The 13,003-nt window shown below is 35.4% G+C and overlaps 1 protein-coding gene across 4 annotated transcripts in view; it reads right to left on the minus strand.

Moving 5' to 3' along the window:
- BBS9 (Bardet-Biedl syndrome 9) overlaps positions 1–13,003 on the minus strand; it is a 271,996-nt gene that overhangs the window by 137,179 nt on the left and 121,814 nt on the right. For all 4 annotated transcript variants that reach the window (XM_052692633.1, XM_052692634.1, XM_052692631.1 and 1 more), the window contains one exon: positions 11,849–12,031. In XM_052692633.1, the coding sequence (XP_052548593.1) occupies positions 11,849–12,031 (183 nt within the window). The remainder of the gene's footprint in view (positions 1–11,848; positions 12,032–13,003) is intronic.

A 13,003-nucleotide genomic window follows, 5' to 3' on the forward strand; every position in this document is an offset into this window, starting at 1 on the left:
GCTCTTTGTTCCTTCCATTACCTCTCATACAAAGACAGGCTGAGAGAGCTGGGCTTGTTCAGCCTAGAGAAGAGAAGAGAAGGCTGCAGGGAGACCTCATTGCTACTTAGAGAGTGGCGAGGTGCCAGAACAGGTTGCCCAGAGAAGGTAAGCGTCTCCAGATACGGGGCATCCACAAGGCCAGTTTGAATGGAGCTCCCAACAGTCTGATGCAGTGAGAGGCAACCCTGCCTAAAGCAGGGGGGTTGGAATTAGATGATCTTTAAGCTCCCTTCTAAACCCAAGCCATTCGGGACTCTACGAAGTACTGATTAAGCTAGGTTGCAACTTATTCGAAGTCCAGCCAAAACCCTATTCAGCTGAAGTTTACAGCAGTGAGCTTCCATTTACAACATATGCCCAAGTTTAAAAAAAATAAAAATCGATTTTCTAATGTCAATGTAGTGATTTTACTTGGAGAGAAAAAAAAAAAAAAAGAAAATAGAATCTAATTGTCCCTGCTGTGATCAGCACATAATAATTTCTGGCATATACAGCAGTTTTGCTCCATGTTTTCCCTCACAAGTGTGAGCTGCTTCCTTTACAGACTATACAAAGCAAATACGTGAGGAACTCAAATGGGTTATAATATTGTACATTCTACCAGATCACTCTGAAACAAAACAAAATGCAGATGCTTTACACAAATTTTACCTCATATACTATGAATAAATAAAATCATTTCTTTAAAATACAATTTCACAAACTCTAACCAAATTTTAAGCAACATTTAGTAAATTCTCAGTTTGTTGCCTACTTTTCTTCACTCTGTGAAACATCAGACTTGATTAAAATCTTTTCTGATGCACTCTGAAGGTTCTGACATGCGAACCACTGATATTATGAGCAGTGAAGCAGCCAAGTTAAGCCTTATTTAGCCAATAGTATCTCCAGATACAAATTAATTTGACTAACCAGTGTACGACATTGGGCAGTGAAATCAGAGTTGCATCTAAAGTCTACAGGACCATCTTAAACATCTGAAGAGTGGATAAACCCACACTTTCCTTAGATTACCACACCTTCTGAAACAACAATGCTAGTTATATTCACAAAGTTTTACCTGGACCAGATTAAAGCAATCAGTTGTAGAAACAACTAGTTGTGGAAACAACCCAATAAGTACGTTTTGTTAAATCCCTGTTCTGTGAAGATAATTATCATCATTACATTGGGATCGTGTAGGTACAGAAAGATTTTTTATCCAAGAAGTCCCTTTAAGCCACATTTTTCCCAGTATTGAAAGCCTGTAAAAAATGTGAATAATACACAGATTTCCTTTCAGACCTGAAATAGGACACACATATGTGAGCAAAAAAAAATAAAAATAAAAAAAAGCTGCAACCATAAGAGAGAAAGGAGCCTTAGGGTGTGTTGAAAACAAATACTTAGATTTTATATGATACAACTTTTCATTTCCTTCACTATTCTGAAATTGGCATAAATAAATTCTCATAATGCACCAAAGCTTAAATCCTACAAAGACTTTAAACAGTAGCTCTAGACTTGCATATAGACCAAAGCAGAAAAACTGAACAAGTGAAGTTTTATGCTGTAAAGTTAGAAAATAACTCGTTTGTCACACTGCATCATTACACAACCCCTCTCCCCAAAAAAATCATTTAGGTTCATAATTAACCCCAATATAAACAACCCCGATGACTTTTCCTTTATTTTAACATAGTTAATTTGGTTTTACCAAGCTACTATTCTTCAAGTACTTTTCTTTTCTAGTTGTAAGAGATGAACAAGGGGTTCCTTTAAGTGCAAACATTAGTTCATTTTGTGAAGCTTAGTACAGTGCAAGTATAAAATATTCAGTGTAGGTAACTATTTTACTGCTCAAAGTCAGCCTGATGGAAACCTCTTCCTCGTATGAAAACAAAACAATAATCAACATACACTGGCTGTGTAAATACCATAGTTTACATATATGATTATCTGACTAGGTGATTATACATAGCAGGTTTGATAAGTAATGAAGTTAATGATTTAATGATTTAGCTTGCAAAAGAAAAATTATCTAAATGCCACAAGACTTTTCATGGGGGAGTTTTCAAAATCAAAGATCATTTCTCCCGTGCTTGACTGTGGAATGTTGTGTCTTGAAAGTCTGCTTATTAAATCAAATACATAGATAAGACTGAAAGTTACTGGAATCTTTGTTGCACCTTTTACTCCAGTTAAAGACCTTCAAGAAAGACTTTTTTACCTAAAACTCTATCTACAGAGACTTCCTTACAGAAGGTAATGCAGAAGAGTAGCAAATTCTCAAAAAGTGCTTTCTTATAATGCAAAGCTGCTATGGCAGTTTTTTTTTCTAAAGTGGTTATAGTCATTTTCATAGTTGTTTCTCCTACCTAAAAATCTGTTTACAGTGGTGCTTGCTGCCAAATCTCTTCATAAGTGTAATGTCAAGTCATATTCACCCAAAACCCTCCACAGAAAACGTGGAAGGAAGCTACAGCATAATTGTAAGAAGAATAGATCAAGACAAGTCATAGTAGCATGCAGGAAAAAACTTCTTCAATCTTGAAATAACCTGGACAGGATGTCTGGGTGGGGAAACAGTGCACTATGAAGAGCAAATATGGGGATGTAAGAAGAGAAGAACTCAAATATTGTAGGGCTGAAGACATTCAAGGGAAAGAATGGGGATAGCAGCTTGGAAAGAGGGAGAAATGTGTCTGTTGGGAGATTAGCTAGAGAACAACTGCTTTATGGAACTAACAGAACTCAGAGACCATGAAAACTGAGAAAGTTGGAAGTTAATCTGTCTTCGGTGTAAATAAATCATTCTAATGGCACAACAGGCAAATTTGAACAAGAACCTCCTAAATTGAGCTCATGAGCCAGACAGACATTTGATTCTGTATTTTGAGGAGTCTCTCTCTCAAAAAGCCTGACTTTACCTTGGAAGCCTTTATAGCTATTTATGTTATTATTCCTAAGGCAACAGTCATTTTCAGACTGCCTACATATTTATCCTACACTGATAGCCAATACAGTATTGAAAGAATGCAAATGCAATTTAAAACATACTGCAAAAATATGCAAAACTATTGCAAGTCAAACGATGGGAATTCTTGCAGCTGTTAACACAGGAACTTGCCTGGCTTATTTCTTGATTTTAGCCACAATAATGATTTCATCAGCTCTCAGAAATGCTACAATACTTGGAAACTCAGCTTACTGAAAGAAAGCCATAGCATTTATGCTTACCTGAATCAAAAAACCAAGCTTCCATACCTAACACAACAGCTCTATAGCCATAAGAAACATTAGTCATGTCTCTCAACACTTTGATTTCACAGTGATTTTAAAAGTTATCTTATTGTTATACATACAAATTTGGCAAACCACCAACCCAAGGCTATTGAACTGGTACTCTGTGACGCAAGCCATGAGCAATATTTGCTAAGAATTTGCTATGCTATCAGTCATCCTATCTCACATTCCTTAAGCATATCCTACAGTTCTAATGTATCTATTTGTTTCTTGAATACCCCTGAAAACAGCATGCAACATTTGCATGATACTGAAGTATCAATATATTAGGTTTGAACACAAAGTTTCATGAGACAATGTGTTCTTTAAGATGCACATAACCTGGTTAAATAATTATTCTCATAATTAGGTTTTCTTCAACACTGTGCATTAAAAATGCCAATTAGTGAAACAAATAAGCAAACAAAGAAAAAAATAACACTCCTCATAGCAATACAAAAAAAAAATCACCACTGGAATAACTAAAAAGTGGGAAAATTGTAAAATCCTGCAGACTGGTAGAATTCTGATGTACTGATGAAAACCCAGACAACCGACTCAAGCTTAAATAGATTCCAAAACCATTAAATGCTTAAGAAGAACATTTGTAGTGCGGTGTCCCTTAATCCTGAATTTTTAAGTGTCAGGGTTTTCTCGTTTTGTTTTGGTGGTGGTTGTTTGGTTATCAGGGATTTTTTTTTTCCTCAATCTTCTTTTGGAACTTGACTCCTCACAACCATCGATCCTCTTCTGGGAACTGACTAAGCAAACTCTTGAATGCATTCTGACTGAACGGACTGGTTGTCTCTGTAGCCCACTTCAGGAGCAAGCTATTTTGCTTTTTAACTGAAATCATCTAACGCTTAATCTTTCCTTTCCTTACAAACTTTCCACCAGTTAGCTAGCTAAAACAAGGTGCTGTTTGGGTTTTGCAGATGCCGTCAGCTGTCTGCAGGAACACAAGCACAACAGAAGTCACGCACCTTCCTGAAGGATGATACACATCCAGCAGTGAGTGCCGTAAGTGAAGTCTGTATGTTCAGTGGGGTTTAGCAAAGTAATTTTTGATGGAGGAAAGACAAACTGGGCTTTGTTACTCTTGCTCTATTATTGCTTTGTTATTGCTAAATGTCAACACACCTGCATCTCAACATGTTTTATTTTTACATCTGCGACATCCTTGCGGATGGTTTGGTGACTGGGTCTTGGTAAATCCTCCTGGAAACATTTAACACTGTTGTGACTGATCTCTGAGGGAAATGGATTCAGCTGAATACAATTAAGTCATATGTTGAATGTAAATCTAGATCTTCATAGGATTATTGGAAGCAACCTCATTTTATTTTCTCAGAAAATGCTACGATACACTGCTGGCTTTTTGTCTTTTTTGTTTTTTTTTTCTTTAAATTCAGACAGTAACATAAAATTGCTATATTTTTTAAAACAGTAGTACAATACTTTTTATTCCATCACAAGAGCCTGCAGATCTTTCAGTTAGTTTATCAAGTTTTTCAAATTCTCCCATGACAATCAGCTTCTTTAAAAGAAAGAACCTGAAAGAAAAAGTTACTGATCATATATATCTAGCTCTAAGTCCTTTTGGAGAGCAGCACTGCTATAATCACAGTGATGCATCACTCATGTCATTAAGCAGTTTAGATAATAACTGACCTGAACTCCTGGTATGTAACACGTATTCAGTAGTTACTACTACAGTGAAATATTTTAGCATCTTTTTGTACTTGAGCTAGACAGATAACCTCCTGAATAAAGAGAAAGCTTAGAGCCCCCCATCACAATATTGCATAGAGAAAGATGCCTGATAACAAAAGCTTATCTATCACACAAAGGATACATCTCTTGGAAAAACTGCAGTGTTTTGTATGACATCCTAGTTAGTTTTAAAGGAGAGAATATGCATTCTGGAGGCAAAATAATCACAGCAGATCACACTTCTGCCTTAATTAATTTACAGCAAGATAGCTGAGTAAGCTTCTGCTTGCAACAGAGATAGCCCACTGAAGATTAACTTCATTATCAATCTAATACTGGCAGAAAAAAGAAGCTGATACCTCAAGTTAGGTAAAATTAATTCTAAAAACCAACTGTTTATCTCATAGATATGCCAGATTCTTTCTTATGTAAGGTTTACACCAAGCCTTAATGTTTGTTCTGAGCTTGATACAAGGAAATACAATTAAATAAGACACAAATGCAATGATTCATTCTTTCCTTAAAATTTTATAATTCATAATGCATATGATAACCTATTTCTGCACAATTCTTTAAATACATTTTTATGCCATTGATGTTTTTTTTCCAAACAGCGCACTTACCAGAAGGAAACCTTTCAAAAACAGATCTCAAAAATCAAACGTTTATGTCCCATTCTTGCAAAATCTGGAAGTTGGCAAAGCAAGATTTTGAAAACACAACTGGCCTTACCTCCTTTTGAGAGTCCTTTCAGATTGGATGAATCAAAAATGCATTTTTTACCAATCGATACACAAGGAGATTCAATTGGACATACTAAGACTTTCTTTCCAAGGCCAAAAAATATTTGCACTTTCCTGTTCTATCCATATCATTCACTGCTGTAATTCAGCTGCAAATGAAAATCATCATTCAATAGCATACATTGCCTGCAATGGAAAATGAGTTGCTATGTTTGCCAAAACACATTTTTCTCACTGAGCAAAATTAACTGCAGGAAGAGAACGACTCGCCAAAAATTAGAGGAACTATGATAGTGCATAAAGAAGTGGTGAGATGACATCAATACTCAAATTCCCTCCTTCTCCCAAATTATTTACCACAGATATTTGATCTTTTGTTTCTCAACATCACAAAATTCACAGGTAATCAATCAGTTTGAAACCCTGCTTTTAAGGGACCACAAACAAAAGCAAAGTAAAAATGGTTACCCATCAAATTTGCACTGCCTACTGGTTTTAGAACCCTAAGTCTAATCGTTTCTTCTGCAGCCCTGTCCCTTTGACAGTAGTAAAACAGGCTGGTCTTCTCAGCATTCTGGTGAACTCCTATATGAATACACGAAAACGAAGAAGGTTGGAATATAAGCCATGCTTTTATTTCTCTTGTTCTCTAGCTGGTCGCATGCACATACCTGAGCAAAAGACACTGACAGGCTTCCGGCACCACAAGTACTGTTTTAACCTCTATCCCTCATACAGGACCTTCCCTGCCAAGGAAGAGTGTGAAATCTCATTCCTACACCACCTTCTTCCCCTCACTTATGGTGTCCTAAGCCAAAACTATGCTTCAGATAGAGGATGACTTTCTTGTTATGGAAATGATTATGTTTAGCAAGAAAAATCTCGACATTCCTTCAATTTATGTTGTCAATTTTGCATTTAAAACCCACTAGCCTTTTTTCCCAACCTTTGATAGACTTGGATGCCTAGATGTCTTTTTGAATGACACCATTAAATGGCTTTGCTTTCGAAAGGAAAACACTTATTAATATTTTTTGTTTGTTTGTTTTTTAAGTGATAGATGGGCAGAGTTTAATGTAAATTATTATTATCAGCTGGAAAGCAAGGAAAGAAATACCACAAGCCCTTCCTACAAAAACTAAGTATTTCTTGCTGTATCATTCATTCTATTTCTGGACACAAGAGCAAGAGGAAAAAGGGTATCTGCTATCAATGTGTCTGTTCAAGGCAAACAAGGGATCTTGATACAATTACATGGAAATATACTTCCAAATTACTAGTTGTCACTGTCCATCACTTTGTGGTTTTGTTGTTGCTGTTTTTTATTCTGGTTTGGTTGGTTGAGTTTGGGGTTTTTTGTTCATTTACAAAGTATCAAATGACAATTTGTACTAGCTCACTGCAAGCAACACAATTGGTGCTAGCTCACTGCAAGCAACGTAATTAAAATACCCCAGCCTACTTTAAAATATTTGTCTGTTCCATAGTTGGAGCTTTGCATTTCAAAAGTAATTGGAAAAGACAGAAAAAGTATAGAAAATAAGATATATAAGAATTGATTGCAGATGTATTTTACCATACTAAGACCTGTCTTGGTCTATACTCTAATTTCAGAATTATTGAGAAGTGACAACTTATTAGAAATTCTAAGAATTAGGGTTCAGGAAAATTATTCTTCTCAAAGATGTAATTATTGGCTCAAAGTCCCAGCAGTTATAAATATTAATGGAAAAAAATAAACAAATAAGAACGAGTTGGATACTGGTAGTCTTGACAGAATCAGACCTCCTGGAATTACGGAATTAACCTTATCTTTAATCTTAGGAATTCTCAGTCAGTAAAAGATTCTTCTTTCTCCAAACTGAAATTTTCTGTTATTCAAGAAGTCTACAATGAAATCCCTTTGCTATCATGCATAAAGCCTAGCAGACTACCCAGCTTTTCCAAATTACTGATCTTTTTCTGGTGGTTTACATTCAGAACATCTTCTGAAAGAAATCACAGATGATTTTGATACTAACTCCTGTGACTCCTTCAAGGCACTTTGTGCTTTTCTGCTCATGCTTTTTCATCATTGGCTAAAGTTTATTTTTCTACTTTATCAATCAACACTATACAAGTAAATTTATAGTCCTTAATTTCAGTTTATTAAACTAGATCACAGAGTCATATAAATAGATGCATTTTACTCACAGGCATTTATTTTTTCCTTCCAAATTACTGCTTAATAAGAAGTTAAGATAGAATACAGACATTTACTTGGTTGCTATGATATCAAATGTAAATAAAAGCAGATTAAAGCGCGCTTCCTCAAAGCCAATTTACAGCTATTATTAGCTACAGTATAATGAATGGTACTACAAAGGGATGATTCTGAGAAATGAAAAGCATTTCTGGCATTATTTGGTAACATCAAGAGAACTATGAAAACATTTATTCTTGAGTGAAGTTACCAATGACGGCTATGCTGTTGAGGGCACTCCATCAATCCTCAAATTGTAACATTAATATCAACAGAAATGTATTCCACTTGGAGTATGTTAAACAAAAAGAAAGTATTAATAGCTGAATGATCAGACAACTGAGTAATCAGTCAATCCAAACACCTTGCAATCATTCCACCAAAGCTATCATGTGTGATGTGAACCCTTCAACCCTCTAAATTAGCTTGGATGAATTCTCTGCCTTCCCAAAAGGATTTTCTGCTGTTAACATACTATCAATCTATCACAAACTCAGCATTTTTCAAGTTTCATTCAGATGACTCAGCTTAGCAAAACGACTGAAAAACAACCCTTAAAATGTTCCTTGATAATTTCAGGTTTTTTAGTAATTCAAATTGCTGTCACTGCCTGTTTTAAGTTAATTCCTGAATATTACAGAACAGCTTTATATGCATAATAAAACCTCTGACAAACCATCAATATTCTTACATTGATCACAGGTTCTTCTGTCACCGAAACAACTCTGCCATATTCTGTCAGACATTTTGACAGCTGATGAAGCCAACCCAGGATTCTAAGCAGATACACTATTTAAAGTACAGTTTGCATGGAACTGCAACACTATGATCAGAAATACTAACAACATATACTTCTATATTTTGAATGTGGACTACTGCAATAGTTTAAAAAAAAAAAAGTACATTGGAACAAATCTACACATAAGTTCCTTGACAGAATAGCTCCTTATTTAACTCACTGGACAAAAGCAGAGATCTGAGAGATCTCATGCAAGTTCTAATGTTTTACTTCCCAGACCCTGTGATATTCACGAAAGAATCACTAAAAACAGTGGATGCCCACAAATTTCCAGTACTAAACAAGAGAAATCCTTTCAGTCAGCTTAATTTAAGAAATGCTTAATTAGAAATTAGAAATTTACTCCAGGAAATAAAATATATCATGCCTAAAATCAGGTATTCCCAGAATATGCATTAAATTGTTAGAAAACACAACAGAATGGAAAAAATCAGAGGTATTCTCAGAAGCCTACTGATCACATCATTAAAATACAAAGGAAAAGCCTGACGTTGTTTTAAGTACCTCATTTTGAAAACTTGTAGTATTACTGTTGCTTTATCTTTGTAGACAAGAAAACACCATTTTACATTTTCTTAAGCATTTGTAGTAGCAGACATAATTTATATTAAAAAAAACTGTTGACAATGGGAACTCAAAACATCTCTTTTCTATTTGCTAAATATCAGACTGGAGTGACTGCAAGGTCAAGAAAACAAGATGCAATCTGTTCTAAATGGAATGGTATGTATGAGAATAATGTTGATGTTATGGTCCGAGAAGCATTTCTTTTTACAGTAACAGTATATTCTAAACATTTCCCTTTTATTTTAAAAAAAACCAACACTTTCATAATTTAATGTTCACAAAGCAGAAAATACTCTGGAAAGCTACACTGCACCCAAACTATCTTCTAAGACATTCCTCCACATAAAAATACAACAAGCCATTGTGCAGAATTGTTTGAGTGAATAAAGTCCTTTAGAGCACTTTCTTTCATTACAGTTCCACTCAACTGCTTGCAAGGAAATGGGAACGCCAGCTAGGAGCTTCTGTCCATAAAAACCATTTTTATGCCATAAGATTTCCCCCCTTCCCTGCCTTGCCTAACTTAACTTCTTCTTAAATTACATTCAGAGTTCGGCGGTTCCGTAACAACTTCAATATGGCAAAGTGTTTCAATACTTTGTAAAGGTTCCATGTCAATTTCCACCTCCAGTTACTGCAGGTTTACATTTTTCATCCTGGCTGCTCTAAGGGATGAACACCTTCACAGTATTTATGTGGGGTCTTACAACTTTAACATGGGTTCTTGTGAACCACTATATTAAAATGACATTGAGACATACTGAGCTAGCATCTTATATTATAGATATGCAAAAGATTTCCCCACGATTTACCAAGATGTGTCAAACACAATGTGATCTTCGATGGCAAAATAAAAGGGAGCCATGCAAAAAGTGGCTGTTTGGGCTTTTATGAGACTTGTGTGAACCACCTTTCAATCCCATTCATATGAGTACATACACCTCTCAGTTGTGCAGCATAATTTTCAAGTTTAAAAGAGCCCAAAATCCGAAGCAAATCTCATTAAAACTGTTTCTTTTTGTCTCATATGGGTCAATATCATGTAAAATGCCAAAACATACTTTTTTTTCCCAGCTGAAATTGTAGACCACTTGTAGTCCACTTGGAATACAGCACAAGCTTTCTAAAATAGCCACAAACCATTCTAAGTATTCTGGGTATGTACTGAAGTCTGAATTCACCACGTATTGCAAAAGTTCTTTGCAGAGCAATATAACTAAAATTAGAGTGTACTAAGAGAATTTTTATTTTTTCGTATATTTGTCTGTGAAAAACAGTTATGCAGTATACTTCAAATTTTGGGTACCTAAAAGAAACTGTTAAGAGGTGTATTAATAGATCTTCTAAGCTTAAGTACAGTTTAAGTACTTTATCCTAGAATCCAGTCGATGGCTGGATTTAAAACTCGCTGAATATTAATCTTTAGTTCTTAAGAGCTTTGAATATTTCTTATTTCCACTAAAGCAGTATAATTCAGCTGGTGACCTTATATCAAAGAAGAGTATTTTTTTTAAATACAGAAAATTCTCCAAAATTTTTTACATAATCTCACAAAGTCATTACATCAGAGGAGAATTTGCAAAGTATCTACATGATGTCAAACAATCTATGGTAAGAACATAAGCAAGTTATCTAGGCATGGTAATTTCTTTGGATAAATTTTGTCCATTATATGAACCAGCAGAAAAACACTAAGGACAAAGTATGGCCAATGATTAATCATGTGACTGTGTGTACATGCTTATTCATTATAGTTGTTATACTGGCATCAGTATCTAAAGTGGAGCTTACAAAAAAGAAGAGGATAGACTCTTTAGCATGGTCTATGATAAGAGGAAATGGTTGCAAACTTAGAGAGGAGATTTAGGTTGGATATAAGGAAAAAGTCTATTACAATGAGGGTGCTGAGGCACTGGAACAGGCTGCCTAGAGATGTGATGGATGCCTCATCCCGGGAGACATTCAAGGCCAGGCTGGACCAGGCTCTGAGCAATCTAATCTAGCTGTGGGAGCTCTGGCTCATTGCACAGTAGTTGGACCAGATGACCAGATAAAAAGTCCCCTCCAACTCTAAGAATTCTATGATTGTATGGATGTGTGTGTGCAAGTACACAGACATGTACGTATAGCACATAGCATTCGTATTAATCTTTAAAAAATTAGAACTATTCTGTTAGCTTCCATCTAATTGTTAGCACTAACGCAAGCCAGAGTTGCTATGGGAGTCCTAGCAACCTAGCAATAGTCCTAGCTGTCTTAATAGAAAGGATTTGTTAAGTAGGAATTAACTGTTACTTTTTCATGAAATGTTCTACTACTACAACTTCTCTGTGAAATGATGTAGTTTGCATCTGAATCCTACTTAAACACTTAAAAAAAAAAAAAACCCACCCCAAAACAATCCTCAACAAAGAACACAGAGAAATTCCTTTAAATTGGCATTTTTCATGTAATTTTTACAGATTCTTAGATTCTTACCAGCTCTTGTGTATCTTCTGCAAGTGGCAAAAATGTAGCTTCCATAATAGCAACTTGATCAGCGTTGAGTTTCTGCCATAGGCCAATCAGCAAAATCACAAGATGGGTGGCACTTTTCAACTTCGTGAATGCCTGGAACATGTTGGCTTGATTTTCTTCTGCTGCATCTGCTAGAGCTATTACCTGCAATAATTACAAACTTCTGTTAAGTATAATTTTACCATCCATGAACACTCAACACTGAAATTACATTTGGCACACTCTTATTTTCCTTTAGAAGGTCCTGAGGAATTCTGTTTTCCATAAACACAAACCACAGGCTATTAAATGAATTATCATTTATCTAGATTTTTCCTTTGTATACCCAAGGTAATTTCAAGTCCATATGGCAATACAATTAATCTATCTAGTACTACAGTCAACGTCGAAAGGATTCTGTTTAGTGTGTATTCTTGAGGCATTTCTGAAACTGATCCCCACCACACCACATAATACATGATAAACTAACTTTCAGGTTTATACCACACATGATGCTAATCCCTGTATGACCAGGAAGCCTACTGTATTAATCAAAAACAATATCTTGATTTTATTCCATTAAGAATGCAATATATAATTATTTCCACATGAACACAACAGACATCTGTTACTTTATTAACTCCCAGGTCTGTGTTTCGCACTAGTTGTCTCTGCATTTATGCCAAAATGTAAACAGTATGAATCCTGTTTACGACAGCAATACTGATTTAACATAACTGCCACGCAGATTTTGAAATTATTTTATAAAATACAGTAAAATGGCAGATTCATTTCTTGTAAGATGGTAAGATTACTCAGTACTTCGGCACAAAGTGGGGGTTGTAAGTAGAAAAGCTACTGCATCCTACTCATTTCAGAAATAACTTCTCATTGTAGATGAGCACTCACACCACTGTGTGACAACGGATGCTGCTGAAAAGCACTGTCAAAAATCCCTTCTTTCTTGAAACATTTAGACATTTTTCACCACTCACTAATGAAGATGACAGTGATTTCAATATGCAGTTGTCATCATTTCAATACGCCAACAGTAGATTCCCCATGGTACTTGCACTGATTTAATTCAGCTAAAGGTACCGAAGAAAGTTAAGAGGTTTATTGTAGTGTGGGAGCACA

The sequence above is a fragment of the Tympanuchus pallidicinctus genome, unplaced genomic scaffold, assembly GCF_026119805.1.
Source record: "Tympanuchus pallidicinctus isolate F22 unplaced genomic scaffold, pur_lepc_1.0 scaffold3, whole genome shotgun sequence".
NCBI classification, from domain to species: Eukaryota; Metazoa; Chordata; class Aves; order Galliformes; family Phasianidae; genus Tympanuchus; species Tympanuchus pallidicinctus.